The sequence below is a fragment of the Dermacentor albipictus genome, chromosome 1 (assembly GCF_038994185.2).
Source record: "Dermacentor albipictus isolate Rhodes 1998 colony chromosome 1, USDA_Dalb.pri_finalv2, whole genome shotgun sequence".
In the NCBI taxonomy this organism is placed as follows: Eukaryota; Metazoa; Arthropoda; class Arachnida; order Ixodida; family Ixodidae; genus Dermacentor; species Dermacentor albipictus.
Window position 1 is genome coordinate 106,727,063 of NC_091821.1, and position 23,134 is coordinate 106,750,196.

The 23,134-nt window shown below is 44.9% G+C and overlaps 1 protein-coding gene across 2 annotated transcripts in view; it reads left to right on the forward strand.

The window, feature by feature from the left end:
* Positions 1-452: 452 nt before the first annotated feature.
* Positions 453-23,134, forward strand: part of LOC139049153 (uncharacterized) — a 58,363-nt gene continuing 35,681 nt past the window's right edge. Inside the window, exons 1-6 of one of the 2 annotated variants that reach the window (XM_070524398.1) lie at positions 453-643; positions 16,659-16,854; positions 16,991-17,181; positions 17,670-17,790; positions 21,568-21,713; positions 21,793-21,927. In XM_070524398.1, coding sequence (XP_070380499.1) covers positions 614-643; positions 16,659-16,854; positions 16,991-17,181; positions 17,670-17,790; positions 21,568-21,713; positions 21,793-21,927 — 819 coding nt within the window. In that variant the 5' untranslated portion in view covers positions 453-613. Of the gene's footprint in view, positions 644-16,186; positions 16,344-16,658; positions 16,855-16,990; positions 17,182-17,669; positions 17,791-21,567; positions 21,714-21,792; positions 21,928-23,134 lie in introns of those variants that run through there. The other variant, XM_070524403.1, reaches the window with a different exon arrangement.

The window sequence follows — 23,134 nt, forward strand, 5'->3', positions numbered from 1 at the left end:
GCTGCAACTGATTCTGTGCCTGCATGATGGGTGGCGAATACGTTCTCTTTGGTTCCGATGTCATCATTGAGACGCTATATTGCCTTCCTCTCCTTTGCTGCTATCCCAAAAAAACCGCAGAATTACAAACACTAATTACTATATGCTTCCTTGGTTCTATTGTTCGTTGACCATCCTGCTTAATTCTTTCAGCCATATAACAAGCCTCTCATTTAGCCTGATTCAGCTCGTTGCCCTCGTGTTCTTGCTTTTCATTGCCCTTTGCCATAAAGCATTGCAAGTTAAATGTTAACTCGCGCTGTACATGTCGCAAGATGACGCCTACGTTAGCGACTAGCTGAACGAGCGTCGTAAACGTGCAAAGATGTGAGCATCGGAGGTACAAACAGAGGGTACATAGCAGAGGTTAGCTGAGCGGCAGCTGTAGAGGAAAAAGACGTATCAGATAGCTCATCCATGATCGTGAGCTCATTCCCGGCCGCTAAGAGTATGAGCCATTCTGGTTGGTAAAGGATGTGCAACTGAACTTGCCAAAGACTCACTCAACACCACATCAACGGCTGCAAGTGTCCGAGTCTCAACCTATCCACTCGGGCTTTTTTTTTTTTTCATTATGCTTGGAAACAACGGCGGCGCTGCCCAGGTAATGTCCGTGCACGTGGAACGATATTGCTTGAAACGAATGCCAGTACTTCGGATACAAGACAAGACTGGCATCCGTTTTCACTCCGGCGCCGAGTAGCTGATCGTAGAGTCTCATAATACGCATTACACCAACGCAACGTTTGTGTCATGTGAGCTCACTGAAGGACTATTGCTAGGCCACCTATGTTCATCTCGTTATTTCCATGGTTACCTCGCGCCAGAAGGTAAGGGGTGAAGTTGTGACCGTCTTTTAAAGTTTTTGTCTGGAGCACTATCCCCATTCGGTTTCCAAAGCACATACTATGTTTTCTCTGCCAGCTTTGGGGGTAATCATGTATCCTTGCAGTCTTGCGGGAGATCCCCACTTAATTCAAAAGTTTTCATTGCCACAGGCTCTATTTATGTTTCTTTAAGGGGACACTAAACGAAAACATTAAGTAGCGCTACAGTGATAGATTATTCGTCTACAATTCTATAATTGTTTTTTGTGTGCCAATATATCACTTTGTTGCGTCGATAATTGCTGCACCGTAATTTTAACCGCCCTCACCAAAACGGACGAGTTGTGGTAATCGCCACGTGATCTCCCTTCATGTCGCTCTCTCTGAATCAGCCAGTGCTGAGGTCACATGATAGTTACCATGGCTTACAACAGGGGGCGCCGCTTAGATTTTCCATGTTTGTCATTTTCTTTCTTATAAAAGCTCCATTATCGCTACGAATGATGAATTCGTTATTACAGAAGCCTAGTCTATCAAATATAGCTCTACTTCATTTTTTTTTATTTAATGTCCTTATAACCCTGTTATCCACCATACGGTTCTTCGTTGCGCATTATGACTTTCTCATTGTGACCTGTGCTCGTGCGCTTAGTTCGCCTTCTTTGGGTTGTAGGTCTTAATGGAGCACTTACTAGTTATTAAATGACTGATTGTACTATTCCCAGTGAGAAATACTCCTGTTGTTGATGTTCTTCGCTATTAACGATAACAACACTTGTAAGACTTCGATGCTATCGTTTTAAACATTTGCTTTCCGGCGACATGTTAGTTTCTGCACATGCGCCATCATTGTCAAAACACAGTTATTGTCAGAACAAACCCAGTTCGTCCATCCACGTATGATTGATAGAAATCCGGTCACCAAAAGCGGCTGCCGATTATCGCAAGGTGTGTGTGTCATACCTGTACGTAACTGATTACTCGTAATTAATTAATCATAATAAATTATATTTTTCGTTATCTCGTAATTTAAGATTACTTTGTTTACTCGGTAACGCACACTGTAATTTAATTACATCCTTCAGTAACCAATTACATGTAACCAGTTACTTTGTTGTCGCGATACAAGCTGTACCACGCGACTCAGACTTGAGAACCTGAATTTGGTGGGAACTGCAGTAGAATGCCCGAGATAGGCCCACGCAGCAGCCTCGCTGCGCATGCTCAGACAAGCAAACCCGGGGACTCAGTATTCGATTCCTCGACTTGATGCTCCATTATAGATGTTCGCGGATAAACTGAGCAAGTGCTAATAGTTCTCTATTAGCGGCGAGAATTAGGAGTGGCGCCCTCTCGCGAGTGACGTCACGGCCAGGACGCCGCTCGCTCCGACTCGCTCGGCTACCGCGCGCGCTCGTTCCCTTCGTGTATGCTTGGGGTATAGGTGGCTCGAGCAGCAGAGGCGTAGCTAGGTCGCCTGGCACCCGGGGCCGCTTAGCTCTTCTGTCACCTCCCCCCCCCCCCCCCGCCCCCGGGTGTAGTCCATGCAGGAAGGCGAGGATATCGACAATTTTCGGGTGTCTTCAGACGTATATGACACACCCCCCCCCCCCTACTGGCCCCGTGCACCCGGGGCCCACGGCCCCCCGCCCCCCCCCCCCCCTGTTGCTACGCCACTGCGAGCAGTACGTATTGAAGGATACGTCGTCTTCTTTCAGCTGTCATACCTTAACCACAGTTTCTTCTTCAAAAGCGTGTGAGTCGAGAAACTTTGCGGCTTGGATATCGCAAGCTAAGTAGCGTTAAAGGGGTCTACTAGGTTTTGCAATGCATATATGTGCCGTGTCTATCGGTAAATTTTGACTAAAAAATGAATATCTGCAAATTCAACGCGCGAAGTTGTGTATGATGCTTCGCTAAACACTTGACATTCCTTCAGTATTTAGCTATGAGAGGCATTGCATTTTACGTGGAAGAAAAATTTGGTAATTGGCGTCAACATGTTATCCGATGTTAGAAAGACACTGCCCAGCGAAGCCGTCATCATGATTCCTATTACTCTGGTGTGTTCTATTCAAATATGGCCATTCATTAATGCGTAAAAAATTGTTAGGCGCGCATTTCTTATGAAAAAAGTTTGCTGCTACTTTCATCCCCCTCTGAAACAGGCCTCCAAAAAACGAATTGCTCATGGCTGTTAACACGACGGCGCGTCATGTACAGTATTTACATAGTTAATTCACAAACACCATAGTAGCAATCACCTGAGAGAAAAGTTTCGTTGTTAAGATCGAGAGCCACTCAACTGAAAGTGATGAAACGTTTCATAGTGGCCCTCAGTAGCCTTTATCGACAATATGGCACACCCCTGATCACGTAACGGTAGCAATCGACTGTCCCTATGGCGAGGCACGCTATGTTCGCAAAACCCATCAGTTCACTACAACTTCGAATTAAAACCATAAAGAATTTTTTTACAGCGCCAACTGGAATGGCTAAAGTATTCTCGAGCTACTACACCGCAGCTTAGATTGCCTACAAAAGGAAAATTCAAGAACCTTCTGTCTCACCATGTCTCAATCCAGCGTTATTTAATTATACAAATGGATAACTATTCGCTTCGTCGGTACATAAAAGAGAACCTTGCAGGCTAAATTAAGTTTGCTCCAATCCAATCGCAAACATTCATAAAGAAAGCACCACAAGCCTTGCATATACTTTCACTTGATTTCTGACCCTCCACCGGGGGAATTTCGATATCTTCAATATGTCCCATACTACTAGTCATTGACGCTTCGAATTCTTTCTGGCTATAGCTATGCGGTCCAGCAGGCATACTTCACTAAAAAAATTGGGCCGAGCAGCCTGTGTCAGTTCGCCAAACAGATTCGTCATGTATACTCCTCAAGCAACAACCACCAGTAAATTTCCCAAGTGAGTTTGATTTAATTTGCTTTATTAATTTCCATTCACACACACACATGTACAGAGGAGTGGTAAATGGAGGTGGATGAGGGAAAAAAGCCGCACAGACGCGGCTTGAGGTAACCTCACCCCGTTAGGTACAATATGGCTGCATGAAGTAACACATCAAGCGCCATATAAATTACATTTATATAGTGGCCATAAAACATTGCAGTTATACAATACATGAAAGGACAGTAAAATATTTCCACAATAACAATGCAAAACACACTGCGGCATTGAAATAAATAAATGATATACACTTGGTAACATGACAAAAAAAGAGGAACATAACATACATTATTAATCATTAACAAACGCGCTCTAAAGAGGTGAGTTGAACGTGTAGCACGGAAAAGGGAATATATATTGGTACATTCCTATTTGTACTCTGTAAATAGCTGTAAGCCTTCATTACCTTTACTTCAAATTTCCGCCGCTTAAAAAAAATAAACACGTGAAGAACCGCCTAATGTTGACAAGCAGTTAAAGAAGCAAGTGAGGCGTGTAGAATCTAAGCTCCAGTATTAGTTAAGTCCCCGTGCTACTGCCGAGCGTTTCTGTGAGGAAATGCAAAAATTCGATATTATACCATGAACTATTCGTCGTGAGCAAACCTGTTTTAGCGGAATAATATCAACGTAACTGCTGTAGAAGTCATATATAGCCAGCTTTCTGACATACTTGTTGCACCGCGGCAGGTATGGTATCATAACTGGATTCTTATAGGCTATGCTTTTGCGATTGTCTATCCGCGTATGAAAAACCCGCAATGGGCTGCTCTGCGTCGCTTCGGCTGGCACTGTAGCGTTGCCTTCTAGAGCTGCATTGTTGTCTAAGAAATTAGCTCTTTGAATAAATGTTCGCAAAGGAAGACGTCGTAAAAATATATTTGAGACGGCCACCATAAGTATACAAGCAGAGAGAACGAGGGCGAACAAACGAAAACACCGCAGAAAGCGCCCGGACAACGCCCAAACTGTAGCAGACGACAGGCGCGAGTCCGTGCCCTGACGTCACGCGAGCGGCGCTCGCAGCGCCGCTCGCGTTCGTTCTCGGGGCTAATAGAGAAGGCCACTTAGGACATAAATGCCACGAAATCACATACGGTCAATTTTTCAGCTTTCCATTGACCCAGCCGGGACCGTCTTCTCCAAGTTCCGGCTGAATTGCATCGCTGCGCTTCATAGCTAAAGGACCCAGATGCTGAGTAACCACAATTATGTGCACAAAATGAGTATGCGTTACAACATCACCCTACACCCCAGCGCGCACATCGATTGAACTGCTTAGCATTCCTGTCTTTCCCTCTCTTTTTCCTCGTCAAGCAAGTTTCCAATTTCACTGCTGATGTCTTCGCAACAAAAAATGAGGAAGGATATCAACGAAAAATTTTAGTGCAGTTTTTAGTACAATTAAGCAATGAAAGCTACGAAAGACACACTGTGTGGGCCGGGCCAGCTCCTTCAGTTTAGTGTGTCCGAAGAATGTTAATAAAAGTTCAGAAGAAGGTAACGCAGAAGTAATCGATTACTATTGAGGAATTCTTCAATTACTTTCGTGGGGCAGTAATTCATAAGTCGAATCAATTACATTTTTGAATGAAATAATTGTGATAGCTTACTTTCTAGTAACGTGTTATATATATTGTTAGAATTGGGGTCGGGCATGAAGTAAGTGCTAGCTGGCCCATGCCGTCGTCGGACTCATCCACGCCGAGGACGTTGTTGAAGGGAGGGACTTGTTCTCAACGAGAACGAGGAATATGGAATTTATCTACAATATCTGCATGAAGAGTGGACAACGTTACATTTCATCAGTCTAGCATGACTGAAAGGGAATGCACCCCGAACAGCTGACAACGGCTGCTTAAAACACTCTGTCCTCCCAAGATCCCTAGGTGAGGGAAAACTGCCGTTCAGCCTTCGACCAATGGGAGCGCCCAAAGTCATCGTAGTCGACCCGCCTTTGAGGGGGAGGATCCACACACTCACTTCCGCACTTTGGTTTCACTGAACACACCGAGGTGAGAGGGTTCTCGTAGACAGAAGTTTTGACCCAAGCAGGCGCCTCTTGATCCCAGAGCTGACCCCGCCGTCAGTAACCGCCGCGTCTGTCCGTTGACTGTGACGACTTCTGGGGCCCATGAGAAAGCACCGCAAAACATCCTTTCTCAGGAGTTATCTTCTCCAAGTAGACCGTGAAGGCGACAGCGAATCAACTAACAATACTCGGTCCGCCAAACGTGGCTCGACATGCCGGCGCCGTTGGGCTGTTGAAGAGGCGCATTGTTGTCTTTACAAAGCCAGTCGTCGCAGCAGGCTGGGAACGGTTGGGAGGTCACTTCTTCGAAGATCGCCAGCCCCCGCAGGCCGATCGTAACAATATCGTTGAAAAACGTTGGTCCATCGACCGAAACTGTTGGACAAATAAACTAAAGATAACCGCAAACACACACACACACACACACACACACACACACACACACACACACACACACACATATATATATATATATATATATATATATATATAATATCTTGACTGGATATTTCAATGGGCCATATGTATTAAGAAGGCTAGGAAGCTCAACTTCGCGTTATCTTCGGTGCGAGAATTCTTTGGGCAAATAAACCTAAGATAACCGCGTAGTTGTGCTTCTCATCCTTAAATTATGGAGTTTTACGTGCAAAAACACGATGTGATTATGAGGCACGCCGTAGTGGGGCTCTACCGAAAGTTGAAACACGTGGAGTTCTTTAACGTTGTCAGGATTGGGGGCTCAATACCATCGCTCGTGATCCGTTGTCAAGATTAAAGTCCGGCATGAATTAGAAGGTAGCTGGCCCATGCCGTCGTCCAACTTATCCACGCTGAGGACGTTGATGAAGGGAAGGACTGCTTCTCATCGAGAACGAATAATAAGGGTTTATTTACAATATTTACATGCAGTTCATCAGTCTAGCATGACTTCGAGACAAAGTACGTCAGTCTAACACGACTGCTTGAGAGAGTGTCTCAGTCCAACATGACTGCTTAAGAAGAGTGTGTCGAGCATACGCACAACAGCGGTTTCTAAACACTCGGTCCCCCCCTTGATTCCAAGGGGACGGAAACGTTCGTCCAGTCATTGTAAACACGCCGCCTCTCTCGGGGACGGCTTACACACTCACAAGCACACAAACACACACACACATACAGGTGCACGGTCCGGAGCCGACGTCAGAGGGGCTTCGTAGAACTCGGAGCTGACCCGGGTAGCGCGCCCGGGTAGCCATTGTCCTGCGTCTTGGTCGGCGCGTGGGAAGGGGTCCCCGACGACGTTCCCTCGGCAACTCCCCCGCTCGCGGCCAACTCGGTTGGTGGTGTCGTGTTGCGGCACAAAGCCTGCTTCGTCGAACCCATTCAGTCCCAATCATGACGAGGCCGTTTAGTTACAATGGCGACGAGGTGACGCCGTGGCTAGAGGTTTGCAGCGGCGCTCCAGGAAAAGATGACGCCCATTGGCGCAACTGGCAGGCAAAACTTGCACGTCATCGGGCCGTTCTTAACAACGTGCACCTAAATCTAAGTACACGGGTGTTCGCACATTTCGCCCCCATCTAAATGCATTTATATATATATATATATATATATATATATATATATATATATATATATATATATATAATTTCTGATCCAGCTTTCTGTTGCTCTGCACGTGCTACGTAATAGTAGGTTTTTTTTTCTTTGCAACCCGCCGTGGTTGCTCAGTGGCTATGCTGTTGGGCTGCTGAGCACGAGGTTGCGAGATCGAATCCCTGCCACGGCGGCCGCATTTCCATGGGGGCGAAGACACCAGATTTAGGTGCACGTTAAGGAACCCCAGGTGGTCGAAATTTCTTGAGTCCTCCGCTACGGCGTGTCTCATAATCAGAAAGTGGTTTTGGCACGTAAAACCCCATAATTTAATTTTAAGTTTTTTGTTGCAAGCCCGAAAGAAGCCCGCGAAAAGTGGCACGCGGCACTTTTTTGTGTTTTGCGGGCTGCTTGGAAAAACCTTTTATCTAAGACATTGAGCAACAGAAAGCTGGATCGGGATTTTTTGTTTCAGGTTGGTCTACAATTTTCTCATTGACACGTTTGCTCTGAATGTAATATTTAATTAGGGTGATTAATAATAACTAATTATGTAATCAGACGAAATGCAAGAAAAGATGTCTGACTTGCTCCAAGGAACGGCAAAAAACATTACCTTGTTTCTGCCCAGCTGCATGGCATTCGCATATTTTTTTTTAAATTTTCGGCACAAGTTATGTGCACCGGACACCCTGTATATTATTCTGTGGTATTACGTCCCAAAACAACAACCTGATTGTCGTGGCTGAGAATCGAATCCGCGACCTTCGCGTGCTTAGCAGCACAACTCCCTAGCCACTGGGCCACCATGACCGGAGTACCATTTCACAACTAAGGAGCCGCGTTTTGTAACGACCCACATCACTGACTCCCCTCTTTTCTTATCATGCGTTGCGCCGACTTGCCGCGATTTCTGAAATAACGGCAGCGCGGCGGCGTCCGATCGCATTACAAAAGGCGAAAAGAATAGAAAATTAAACTTTGTGGTTCTATACGTGCCATAAACCACAACCTGGTTATGAGGCACGCCGTACTGGGGGACTCCGGATTAAGTTTGACCACCTGGGCACCACCTTTAATATGCACACAATGCACGCTATGCGGGCGTTCTGATCCCATCGGAATGCAGTCACCGCGGCCGGGATCGAACCCGCGACCTCGAGCTCAGCAGCGCAACGCCATAGCCACCGGGCTAGCGCGGCGGGTTACAATCATGTGAAGAAAACAGTGAAGCCAGAAAGAACATAGAAGAAATTAATTGTCACGTTTAATTGAAGTGCATAAACAATAAGGAAAATGGGAACGCTAGCGAGCGAAAAGACAGCGTGCCCTGCTTTGGAACCGAACACACATCTTCCGCATTACGTGTGCCGTGCTTTAGTTGCCAATTAAACTACTCAGCAGCGGCCCGGCCATCCCACCGTCCACTTTCTTGGGTATCTGTGAAAAAATTACCCCTGGGAATGTTAGCCAGCGCCCTTCTCGACCATAGCGAAGGATGTGGCACACACAAACATATATATATATATATATATATATATATATATATATATATATATATATATATATATATATATATATATATATTCACATGAATGACGTACATCCACCATTTCACAACGAGTAATCGCTGTCATGCAAGCGAAATTTGCGTCACCAAGTGGTGACAGTGGCTCGGAACAAATTGGTTCGATGGTTGACTTTTTTTGGACTAATGAAAAAAGTCGCAGTTTCGCCCGAAAGGCGAAGCATCGATTGCGATAGCAAATTAGCAGACAGCCATACGAAGTAAGGATAGTACTTTTATCGGCTGTATCAACCGCTTGATAACTCAATTAACAAGCACAGTGTCAGCGCGCACAGCAAACACGAACACGCCACACTCTTTGACCGCGAGGACTCGTCAAAACGCTGGCGTGAGGAAACCCGGCAGCAGCAGCAAGCGAAGTGATCTTCGGGCTGTCTATTACTTGAAAGCAAAGTGAGAGCCGAGAACACTGCAGAGCACGCACGAAGCTATGAGCCGTCGATGCAACTATACTCGCGGACAACTATCTATGGCTATGAAGAGAAAGCTGCGGGCGCGTGGATGCTGCAAATGTGTTACGGCGCAAGTAGTCCGGCGGCGTTTGACAGTGCTTATGATTGCTATGAACAGACGCTGAATTGACGCAGCTTCCATGTGCGACGGTTTTACGTTTCCCCAGACGCGGAAAGAAAAGGCCGCAAAATAAGTAAACCTGTGGAGTCAGTGGTGTGTTATATCTTATTTAACTGATGCTAATAAGGTGTTTATATGTTTTGTCTTCCCCAGCCTAAACTAACGTGTAGTAAAACGCGGGACTCGTTTCAGAAGCACTTTCACTTGTGCGAGCTTTGCCTACGTAGCTTTCCCGTCATAGCCACATAAGGTTGTCCGCAACGCAGATCGCTCTTAAGATACGGTCGCGCGACCGCACGCAGCCGCACATGCTCAGCCGGAGTAGAACGCCACCCCCCATCCTCCCCTCCCCTCGGCGCCTCGCGCGCTATGGCGTTGTGCTGCCAAGCGCGAAGTCGCGCGTGTTCGATTCCCTGCCACGGCGGCCTCATTTCGATAGCGGTGAAATGCGAAAATTCGTGCTCGTGTGTGCAGATTTATGTGCACTTTAAAGAACCCTAGGTGGTCAAAAGTAATCCGGAGCCCCCTCTACGGCATGCCTCGTAATCATAGCACAATTGGTTTCCAGCAGAACGTTCTTACACGGACAGGAACAGGCGACGACACACGCTGGACTAGCAACTGAATGTTTATTATTGATTTCCTACACTTCTTATAGCACAAGGGAAGGTGTCCTGACCACTTTCCATGAAGCATGTCCGGATTTAAACTTCACCTTTGAAATGCCAGAAAGAAAAAGAATTACGTTTCTTGATTTGGTCATCACCTTCGAAAAGCAGCCCACATGCTGGAAGTACGAAACCCGCTCTTGCAACGGGTTCCTGCCATACGTTTCCGACCATTACAAGAATGTAAAACGAGCCATCGTGACCACAGTACTACAGGCCGCCCTAAAGAAGTCGTGTCATCACGTAATGGAAGAGAGTCTAACAGGCACGAACCCAGGATTTTTTTTCGGGGGGGGGGGGGGGCACCACCTCCACCACCACCACCACAATCATCATCATCAGCATCATCATCCTGTTTTATGTCCACTGCAGGACGAAGGCCTCTCCCTGCGATCTCCATTTACCCCTGTCCTGCGCCAACCGATTCCAACTAGCGCCCGCGAATTTCCTAATTTCATCGCTCCACTTAGTGTTTTGTCGTCCTCGATTGCGTTTTCCTTCTCTTGGTACCCATTCTGTAACCCTAATGGTCCAACGGTTATCTAACCGGCGCATTACATGACCTGCCCAGCTCCATTTTTTCCTCTTGATGTCAATTAGAATATCGTCTATACCCGTTCGCTCTCTGATCCCAACCGCTCTCTTTCTCTCTCTTAACGTTATGTCTAGCAATCTTCGTTCGATTGCTCGTTGCGCGGTCCTTAACTCATTCTCAAGTCTCTGCCCCATATGTCAGCACTGGCAAAATGCACTGATTGCACACCTTACTTTTCAATAATAATGGTAAGCTTCCAGTCAGGAGCTGGCAATGTCTGCCGTATGCGATCCAACCTATTTTTATTCTTCTGTGAATTTCCTTCGCATGATCAGGGTTCCCTGTTATTAATTGGCCTAGGTAAACATACTCCTTCACAGTCTCTAGTGGCCGACTGGCGATCCTGATCTCTTGTTCCTTTGCCCGGCTATTTATCATTATCGTCATCTTCTGCATATTAATATTCGACCCCACTCTTACACTCTCTCTGTTAAGGTCTCCAATCATTTGTTCTAACTCGTCTGCATTGTTGTTGAATAGAACAAAGTCATCGGCAAACCGAAGGTTGCTGAGATATTTGCCGTCGATCTTTACTCCTAAGCCTTCCCAGTTTAATAGCTTGAATTCTTCTAAGCACGCAGTGAATAGCTTTGGAGAAATTGTCTCCCTGTCTGACCCATTTCCCTATAGGTATCTCCTTGCTTTTCTTGTATAGAATTAAGGTAGCTGTAGAAGCTCTGTATATATTCTTACGCGAAGGACGAGCCAGTAAGACGAGAAACTATTTACAGATTATATTTACAACAACGGTTGCAGCGCTGACCGGTTAGATTCACAGCGCGAGCCCAGTTCGTTCTTCCTTCTCTTTTCTGGAGTGATGGCGCCCACGCATCTCGTTCAAACAAACAAATACCACATGCATGTAGCAATATTTTTCGAGCTTTTTACGTAAGCGTTCTGCAGTCCTTGATTACGTAGTGCCTCTAGACTGCTGGTATCTCTACTGAATCAAATGCATTTTCGTAATCTATATAAGCCACATAGAGAGGCTTATTGTACTCTGCAGATTTCGCGATAACCTGATTGATGACATGGATGTGATCCATTGTAAGGTATCTCTTCCTGAAGCCAGCCTGTTCCCTTGGTTGACAAAATCCAGTGTTGCCCTTATTCTATTGGAGATTATTTTGGTACATATATAATACTGGGAGCAAGCTGATGGTGCTATATTTTTCAATTCTTTAACGTCTCCTTTTTCGTGGATTAGTATAATGTCTGCATTCTTCCAGTTTTCTGGGACCCTTGCAGTCAATATACACTTCGTATGAAGAGCCGCCAGTTTTCCAAGCATTATGTCTCCTCCATCTTTGATTAAATGGACTGTTATTCCACCTTCTCCTCCCGCTCTTCATCGTTTCATGTCTTGCAGGGCCCTTCTGACCTCATCGCTAGTTATAGGAGAGTTTCTGTATGCTGTTCATTACTGTTTCGAAGTGAGGTATCGTGACTCCTCTGGGTACTGTATACAGGTCAGCTTAGAATTTTTCCGCTGCTTTTACTTTATCGTCGAGATTGCTTATGGTATTATCCCTCTTATCTTTTAGTGCATACATCATGGTTTGTCCTATGCCAGGTTTCTTTTTTACTGATTTCAGGCTGCGTTCATTTTTTTACGGCTTCTTCAGTCTTTCTCATATTATAGTTTCGAATATCAGTTATTTTCGCCTTGTGGATCAGTTTTTACAGTTCCGCGAATTGCGTAACGCTGTGCGGCCGCCAGTCCCATACAACCACGTAGAGCGCAGGACACTGCGATTCTAGACGTACTGCGCTCACCGAGAAAGGTTAGAAAAACACCCACATAAGCACAGCAGAGAAGTGGCTACGTGAGGCGGTTCGACCGATAGCTGTAGAAGCGTCATTCAAAGCAAGTAATTATTCTCCACTTCCGGCGGCGTTTTCTCTACTTCCTTTTTAAATAAAAAGATGTTGATCCATAAATATTCTCATAAACAACGGTTAACATTTTTATTATTCGCTTTTGCTTGCAGTTTGGTTGTTGCGTTGGCTCTCTCCCTTAGTAGATCGTTTAATTTCTCAACTCCTTGCGATTTTTGTTTCCAGTTCTCAATTTTGCACGAAACGTGCTATACAATTAAGGAAAAACAGACGAGGTAACGGGCGACAGTCATCTTGCTTATGGGTTTAAGGGTTATTGCAGGGTTTCATGATGGACGCTCTTTCACATCATTTTATTTCCCACCTTATCTAACCCATATCACGTGTATATGGTTCCGGGCATCTGCCAGCGTCGCGGCGAGCCGTAACTCAAGGAAATAATGAAGCAAAGGGAAAAGTTAAACGCAATTGGCGTTTTCTCCGGCCGCAACTTGTTCCATGAGAGTACAGACCAGCTGAGTAACAGCCGCATCCCTCTCCTGGTCCCAGGATCAGCCTAAACAAAGAAGGTTGAACTAACAAAAGCAACAGCTATGCGCGTGACGGTTGAATAGATGGTGACAACTGAACGCATCTCGAGTTAATCGCGCGGCTGCGGAATCTATGAGAAAACTGTCCTGAATTCACATTACAAGAGATGCCGATAACTACCGCCATCTAAAAGGAGTAAAAAAGGCAGCATAAGGCTGACCGATGAACAGCTGCCGAGTCTCAACATTAATCTGGCGGCGCTTTAGGAATGTGTAAGAAGGAGATTCTTGATGGGAAGGAAAGGTTGGGGTAAAGTGCAGCGCAGTAACTGTCTCTCAGCAGAGGACACCTCAACCGCGCTGCACAAGGGGAAGGGAATGAAAGTAGGGGGAGAGAAAGAGCACCAGAAACAGCACGCCGCGGATAGGAATGTGTGAGGAGTGGTGGCGTGAGTGGGGAGGGGGGGGGAGTATGCCACTTGATTGCGGGGGGGGGGGGGGGGGGGCCCTGGGTACGTGCCTGGAGTCTAATGCACCAGGTAACCAGGCTCAACAAAGCTGGCTATCCCAAAGGCCTGCTTACAGCGGTCGCCGAAGGGTTGCTAAAGAATACGAGACTCTTGAACAGCAAGGTTCAGCAAGAAGCAAACATATTCTACAGAAAAGGAGAACATTAATTAAATTATGGGGTTTTACGTGCCAAAACCACTTTCTGATTCTGAGGCACGCCGTAGTGGGGGACTCCGGAAATTTGGACCACTGGGGTTCTTTGACGTGCATTAAAATCTAAGTACATGGGTGTTTTTGCCCCCATCGAAATGCGGCCGCCGTGGCCGGGATTTGATCCCGCCACATCGTGCTTAGCAAACAGAAAAGGAAGAAGGTCGTCGTTGTTCCTTATATACATGGCCTAACCCACAAGCTAAAGAAGATATATAGCTGGAAAGGAAGCTATGCTCAGCACGAAACAAGGCATATTCAATGTGTGCACGAGTCAATAAGTGCCAGCAAAATAAGTAATGAACAATAAGCCACAGGAATAAGCACACTACCTGCAAAACAGGGGTAATTTATGATATACCCTTATCATGTGGCCGACGATATATAGGACAACCAGGCAGGTGCATCCATGGCAGAACAGTAGAGCATGCAGCACCTTTGGAAAGAATCTCCGCTAGGCATCTCGCTTTTCATTATCACCAGCACCAGTGTACCGTTCAATTTCACGACATCGAAGTTTTAGGAAAAAGTAAAGACAAGCTGACGCGCGAAATTTTAGAAGTCATGGCAATTGACAGAAGTGGGCAATCTTGCATCAGTATATGCATCAATACTTGCATCAATACTGCTAACAGAAAAAGAAAAGGGCTACTTGCGCAAAGACGACATTTCAACCTAAGGAGTCGGACAATCAGCATGACACAAAAAAGAAGGATTGGCTGTCTTGTGCTATAAGAAGTGTAGGAAATCAATAATAAACATTCATTTGCTAGTCCAGCGTATGCCGTCGTCTCTTCCTGTCCGTGTCATTCTGCTGGAAACCAACTATGCTATGTGTAACCAACGAGCTCAGGCAAACACTATTTTGCAGTCTCGTGATCATACCGTGGCTTTGGCACGTAGAACCCTAGAATTTAGTTTTTAATATTGTTGGCCGTCGGTGGAGTCGAAAGCGCTTGGCGGCAGGCGGTCACTTGCACGCCGTGAGCTTCATGGCCTAGTATCTGCGGGATGCGTACCGAACTAGGGGGCCTGGAGAGGGAAAGGAGGATGGGCGCGCGACATCCTTTCATGCGCGTTACCTAGTCGCCGTGCAGAAGGCACGAAGCAGTGGCGTAGCCTGGGGGTAGCACACCGGGCACGTGACCCCTCCGCCGCTCGAAACTTCTATGTTAGTATGTCGCCTCTGCCCCCCCCCCTTTCCTCCCCCTTCCCGGTCAAAGGAAGGTGTCCCCACCCCGAATAAATTTCTGGTTTCGCCATTGGCTCTCAATCAGGGATAATAGGAATGACGCAAATTCTACACGAAAGGAGCGGTCTCTTCCGAGTAGCACAACCAAGTTAGCGCTACGCTCCGTTCATATAAGGCTTTGTGTTATGACCGAATCCCAAAGCAGATGCTCCAACACTGTACCCATGCATGTCCGTCGACGACGGTTGGCGATCACTTACCCACGACCGGCTTTATAATAAAGTAATAAAGCCAGTCGTGCATTTACCATACAGTAGGTCGTGACATTTACGCAGGCACCGCTAGTTTCGGTTTCGCCTACCCTCGCAGTCAGGCGTGGCGGTGGCCTCACACTTGGGTCCAATGTAATTCGCATGTTTTAACACCTTTATTTCTTGGATTGGCCTTGTTATCAAATTCTTCTTTAAAATGGCAGCCTTTAGCTACCCATAAATGGGCAGTTAGCTTGCTGTAGCGTGGTCATTTAGACCAATGAGAGGGCTACTATTCCCCGTTTGTCGAACACTGGTTGATATCGTATGCATGTGTGAATTAAATAGAATTCCTGATCATCAGTAAAGGTGGCCACTGTTATACGCCAAACATTCATTCCTTAGGGAAAACAGTAAGACAGTCCACATATTAGTTTTGCCCACTGATCTCCACTATGTATTTGCCCCTCAACCTCCTTTTCCCTGAACGGAGCGCCACCCTGTTCTGTTCGCCTCACCTCATTCAAGGATATAGTTCAATTGTGTAGCGTAGTTCACTTAATTTAACCTAATAACAAAAAAAGGGGGACAACTATGCTACTTCTAATTTTTTTTTTTTTTTGCTTTCTTGCCTTGCCTTTAACTTCTTAACATGGTGCCAAGAGCATCAGACAGCTTATCTAGGCTTGGTGTCTATTGCTCTAGCAGTCACGCTAACACCTACGAATATTTTTCGTCCAATCATATTTCCCTTGACGTCGTTCTTGGGCGCAAAGAAAGGAGACGTACTTGGGGCGGGCAGGGCGGGTTTGAAGTCGTCACTACACTATGTGCATCGAATCATAATTACGTTTACAGTCTCTGGTGTCAACAGCCGCGTACAAGAAACGTGGGCAGGAACTCTTTCAAAACAAACGAATGGATACCGGAAAGCTCATTGTGAGTTTCCCCTCGTAGCATCATGAGAGATATATCTACACGTTCAGGCTTAATACGGCCAATAACCACATTTCACCAGTGCCTAATAAGCTAGCTGCTCTATTAATACTATTCAAAAAGAAAAATGTTCCGTTACCGTTTGTCCAGAACGCGCCTTGCCGCGAAATATGCGTTGACAAGCTTCGGTGATCCGCATGACATATATTACCAATATCTGTTTAAAGGAAAGCTTGTCAAACCTGTTGATGAAGATGCTTTTGTTGCATCTGGTCACGCAAAAACAGTAGATAAATTCATCGTCGGTACTTGTTTCAGGCCCACCCAAGTGTTCGAGTCAGAGGATCCGAACACAGTTTCGAACCTGTCGAATGCGCCAGCGAAAAGTGCGTGGCTCAGCCGGTGCCTCATCTGCACTGTCCGTTCTGCAGCAAGAATTCCGTATTTAAGGATGCACGTATTGTCAAAGCGCACTACAGGGTCAAGCATGTCGACAAAGGATTGTACTTTGCTGGTGAGCAATAACTTTCATTTTTGTCTTGCTTATTATAGGCAGCACTAATATGCACAGGGACCGTTACCCTGTGGATGGTCCAAATATCTTGCAGCTGAAATGCGTCCCCCCCCCTTTCTTTTTCTCCTCGCTACAGGGTTAAAAATGCTGCGGTGCTCTGCTACTTGCAGAATATCGGGGAGCATTAAGGGTGAAAAAAAATTCAGAGGGCCCCACTGGCACTGCTATAAATGCAGGAATGGTTTTTGCAGACGTGATGAAGCAATGAAGCATTTCGAGACGCATTTCAAGTTGCCACAGACAACATTTCAGATTAACATAGTTCAGGTAAGTTCAGGTTGTGCATTGTAATAAGTGAAGTCACCTGTGAAACAATGATCAGGGAATGGCACGAGAAATGCTGACACTTGCATGTGGTCAGCAGCAAAACAAAAGCGCAATATATGCACACACTAGTTTGAGCTAAATAAACTATGGGTGGTAAAGACAATAAAATGCTGTCACACTTAAGTGAGCTGAACTGATTATTTATTGTTTTTCTAAAATGACCACATACAAAGTTCTTTATCAAAGAACCCATTGTTTTGCCTTTTGTTTAAGGTGTGCTGTTCACAATCTTTGTAATCATTTTAGCAGTTATATGCCATTACAATGAAGCATTTTATTACTTATTCCTGTAGAAAATACATAGCAGACAACTGGTTCAATATGCGAGACCTTCACTGTCAGTTATGCTCCACCAGAATTTAGCTGTATGTGCAGTCGTACAAGACACTACATACTGTATTACGTTTAACAGTGGCATCATATTGCAGGATGTTAACGAAGGAATGGGACTTCAGTCACGTTTAGACACCAGTTCGGTTGAACATTCAGAATGTCAGATGTCATCTGCTTCTGATATTAGTACAGATATGGACTCAAATACAGCAGTTGGTAAGTCTACTTGCATTTTCAGTCACTCTTTACACACACATTACAGGTAGAGCAATTTTACGCATACAGGCAGCGGCGTGAACAGAAATGTAGGTTTTCTGATGTCTTACATTTTTTATGAGTGCCCCCAACGACCGATTGTGATGTCCTGAGTATTTTGAATGTGCTACAACTCAAGCAAGAGTCTTCTTAGAATGACGGAAAACTGAGCTAGTTGGTAAGGATTCGTTATGCAAAAAGGTGAGGTGTGCAGACAGGACACAAGAGAAGAGAAGTGGACAACATGAACGCCGACTATCAACTCATAGTCGACGTTCGTGTTGTCCATTTCTCTTGTGTCCTGTCTGCACGCCTCGCCTTTTTGCACAAGAGTCTTCTCATCGCGATGGTCCTGCTGTCAATTATGAAGGTGCCGCTGACTGCGTTTTTTGTTTTTTTAGCTCGTTAGTATTCTTAGGGTACTTCATGTACTTCCTGGGGGCTAGCTATCTGTCTATATGTATGCTTGTATCTAACATTGTATCTAACCATTTTTCCACCCGCCTGGGTCACTGCATAGTCTATGGTCGAATGGGTAGCGCATCGGGCTGCTGTTTTGAGGGAACAGAGTTCGAAACCAACCATTGTGAACCAGCTTGGGTCACTGAGCATGTGGCACTGCCATACATATGTGCTGCTTTTCAACAAACCTCTTTCACGCCGACATGGGTCACTTTTGGTGTAGGACTGGGGTGGTACCACTGTTCAATGAAACTTGAGGCTTTTATTTTTATTAATTTACATGCCTCAAAATAAAAAAGAATGTTCAATGAAGCTAGCCTGTTATACATAGTGGTACGGGCTGGGGTAATTTGGTTTGAATTTTTCTTTTTAACCCCAACGTAATATATGTTCAATCGAACTGACACCAACTTAGAGTATGTGTCATTCGGTCTGTGCTGGTCTTCAGTGAACCTCTTTGGTGCACACTTGGAGTACTGGGTATGTCCCACAGAGAATGTGCCACTCTACAATGACAAAAGCCTCCTTTAAATTTCTCCCAAGCTTGTCCGAATAAAATCCATGCCGAGCACAACCTTTACAGCCGCGCCACCAGATGGCACAGCATGTGCAGTGGAAAGCACCAAAGAGGAGACCAGCTGCATTTTGACCAACCAATTTCGCTTTGGGGAATATTGACCAGCGGAATGTAGGATTAGAAAACATTTAAATTTCTCCTGTGCTGGGTGGAATCTAACCCGATTCACACTGGTTACTCAAGGACAACAGCCCAGCACTTTAACATTTTAGCAAGCTGCGCCACAAATGCACTGGGTATGTGACACTTTTCAATAAACCTCTTGCCAACTTGGGTCACTGAGTATATGTCATGGGGGCACGTGGCCAGCAAGGGAACAGTTCTCAGCATTTGCAACTGCCAGTGTGCCGTGCATCTCATCTCGGAGGCCGTGCACGGGCTTCTCAACAGCACTGCTAAATGGTGCAACTTGTCCAGAAAAAAAGCGCGTAAAAGAAACCCAGCTGCCGTATAAGGCATTTCACAGCATTTACACGTACCAGCGCATTATACATTTCGGAGGCCAAGTGCAGGCATGGCAGCGACCCTGAATGGTGCTGAGTGTTCATAGGGATGTGCGATTGTAGGATCCCTCTGCAGTACATGCCTCATAGGTAACGAGTTTCATTAGTGGCAATGTGTTGTGTTGCTATATTGCTTCAATGCTAAACACATTTCTGTCGACAGTCATCGTGAGATGGGTTCTCCCGAAGTTTTTTTTTTCTAATTCTTTTAAAAGCTGTCTGAGGCAGAAAGCTCTTTTTGACCTTCAAAATAAATTTCATGAAAAGGTGGAGATTACCTGCATTAGAAATTGCAGTGTCCAGGTGGCTAATTAAAAACATTCTCTACTTAATGTATAGTTATTCATCTTGGGACACATGCTGCAATTGCACAACTGAAGCCAAACAGTTGTCAAGTCTCAGCTGCTTGATAGAAATCCTAAGGCTGGCACCATTGCTTTGGGACAATCCTAACCGGAATGTCAATGCATCATTGGCACGACAGTTTGTACCAAATAGTTAAAGGGAAGCTCTTCGGAAACTGGTAACTGGAATGCCAATGTATTTCGTAGTACATTTTATGGACAGATATTTGAAAAGAGGTGCTTTTAAAGTTTCTCCTAAGGAGACATGACTTCACTACTGCTTGGCTTCTATTCTGCGAATTCAACTCTATCCTCAAGTGAATAATTATAGACTTAATTAGTGAGTCTCATTAATCAGCTACCCAGTGGTTGTTATTTTTTGTGCAAATAATGTCTGCCTCTTCAGGTAGTCCATTCGCACAGGCTGAATTGTGTTGTAGGCTCAACGTAATTTTTTAAAGATTGTTTTGAAGCAAACTTTCGAAACCAGAGTTGCATCAGCAGTAGGAGCTATCACGACTACACACTATTGTCATGTAAAAGCTCCCTTCACAGCTTATTCTCCTCTGTTCAGTGAAAAAAAGGTTATGCTGCGGTGTCCCAAAGTATTGCACAAGTGAATAACACAAACGAGGGCGCAAAGTTTTCTTCTGGCTGTGGATAGCATAGAGGATGACATGTTCTGGCCCAGAACAGTATCAAAGATATTTCTCAAGGTTGTGATTACGACCTTCAGGGTCAAGAATATCACTCTCCTCCTGTGTAGGCAAGGTCTGCATATTTTTTCTTTTTGCAAAAAAAGAATTGCTTGTTTTGGCTCCTAGCTGCATACCCTTGACATTCTGAAAGGATTGTCAAGGGTATGACAGCCAAGTTTTTTAGAATAGCAGAACACTATAATGCAAGCATAAACCTTTACAGTGCTGTCTAGATGTAATTGTGTAAAGTTCAAGCAAATCAATCCAGTGCTGTATCCATATCACTACATGAGTGTATCACTAAATGGATTAGTGAGTGTTTTCACTTGTTGGATGCATACATTCAAAAAGGTTTGAAAAAATTAGATCCCCAAGGAGATTCATGCATCTTCAGCTGCAAGTCACGTACACATTGCATGTACAGCATCAACCACACTTTGCTTTTCTACATACTCTAAACAAAAGTTTGTACCCTGGGGAGCTTATCTTGTCCCTAAACAGTAATCGTTGTCTATCTTGCGTACCTCTTTTTTTTAACACTGGGCACCCACTACTTCCAAGTCACAAATGGCATGTACATTACCAACGTTACATAGCATTCTTGACAGGATAGTAGCAAGGGCAGCGTTTTCAAGATGACGATTATTGTTTGGGGACAAAATACACTCCAGAGGGCATAAACTTTTCTTAGAGGGCAGCCATTCCAAAGTTTGATAGCACACTAAGTGGCAATTTGCACTAGAATTTCATCAGATACACACTGGGGTGCCATCTCAGTGAAAAAATACAGAGTACCAGTAAACATATGCTGCCCCTGAAATTAATCCATAACACCAGGAGTTTTCACTAGTAATTTGCTGTAAAATCATCATGACACAAATCTAAAACATACAAGCATCAGTTATGAATGAAAAGGCCAAGCAGAGCAGGAACGATGACTCAATAAGTATGGCTCTTCCTGTGAAGAGTGGTGCCATCTTCCCCTTTACAAGGCATATCTTTTGTGCATTAACGTTGAACGCTAAACCCCAAAGTTTGCATAACCACACAAGAACCGGAGCACAACTTATGTACAGCACATTTGCATGCAGTGCTGACTCAAAAGTCCTCGCATTTGCTGCTGTACACTATACTGAAGCCTTCTGTTGTTGCAGCTGTTACAGTCGATATGACTGAAGAGCCATCAGAAAATCCAGGATCCCCAAATACTGAAGAAGAACCAACAACAGTCATGATCATTCAGGAGGATGACACCAGGTCACTATCATCAGATCCAGGCTGTATTATGAAGACCCGTGAAGTAAGACAGTGTCACTGCGCATATGTGCTACATTACTGCTTTGAATGGTCTGTCTGTACATCCTTTTTCAATTTTTCAGGAAGACCTTTCAGAAAAAAATATCTTCCTTGAAAAACTCTTGGCTGAATTTAAGCAGCAAATGGACAACCTGAAAGCAAAGTATACACGCACTGAGAACATGCTCCAGCTAGAAATCATTTCTTTACGCCGCCAGGTAACATTGTGTTTTTCATGATTTTTGTTTACCTTGTAAAATGTACAAAATGCAAGTAGTAGTAGAGTGTGCACCAGTTGATGGTCTAGTTTGTTGAACATACTAAGGCAGCGGCGCAAGAAACACAAGGGCACAAGAAATGTAAATCTGATGCCACGAGTGCTGTTTTACATTTCTTGTGCCCTTATCTTTCCTGCACTGCTGCCCTTGTAATATAGGATGTTTGTTGAGTATAAGAGAATAGTGTTCTGTTGTTGAAATATACTTTAGGCAATCCATCAGTAAATTTATTGTCAAATGTGCTGTGTGTACTGTAATTAGAAAGTGTTGGGCCGAAAATACTTTTGTTAAGTATAAGTTCATTTACATAGCTGGTTGTAGCTACCTAGGTTGTTTACACAGCTCTCATAGCATCTTACGTTCTCATCAGCTGCGAGCAGGGTTTCACCCAAATGCACATCTTCATTGCTATTGTTGAACATTATGTTTTGGCAAATCTTGCCATGCCAGAATAATTTCTCACGAGTAATACAAATTGTGGAATTTCTTTTCTTGTTTGTATATACTAATAAAAGTTTGAGACTTGTAAACTGTAATCTAGAAGGACAATACCTCAGAAACATAACACAATGTTGAATGTTTATATTTTAACTTGAGTTATTCCTAATGGAGTTGTTAGGATTTAAAGGGCCCCTGAAATGGTTAGGACAAATTTTGTAGGGTACAGCTAAAGTTAATCATTCACACCACAATTTGCGTGAAACGTCTCATATTAAGAAAGCTACGGACGGTTACAAATTACATTCCTCCACAGTCATGCATTTTCTCCTCAACTCGTTCGCCGAGTGATCAGGGCTTAGCTCCGCCTTCACTGGCTCTGCGTCATGATGGCATGTGGTGTCGTCGACTTCCGGTTCTCTAGGAGCGCGCGCGAAGCTTCTCCAAACTTTCTGCCAGCTGCTTGGCAGTCGACCCCAAGCGAGAGCTATCAAAGTAGCGTGCATTGCGAGCATTCTGTCAAAGCTCCGAACGTGTCTGGTATTCCGGTAACCACAGGCAAGCTGGGCATTTTGGAAGATGTCTGTAGGCATAAACTCAAGCTGACGAAGGAACTTTAGCGTAGACGTACGTAAGCGGCCTGATCGGTCTTCACGGTCCAGCAACTTGTTGGCGCAGAGCTTAACCAGCCAAACAAAGCGCTAATATT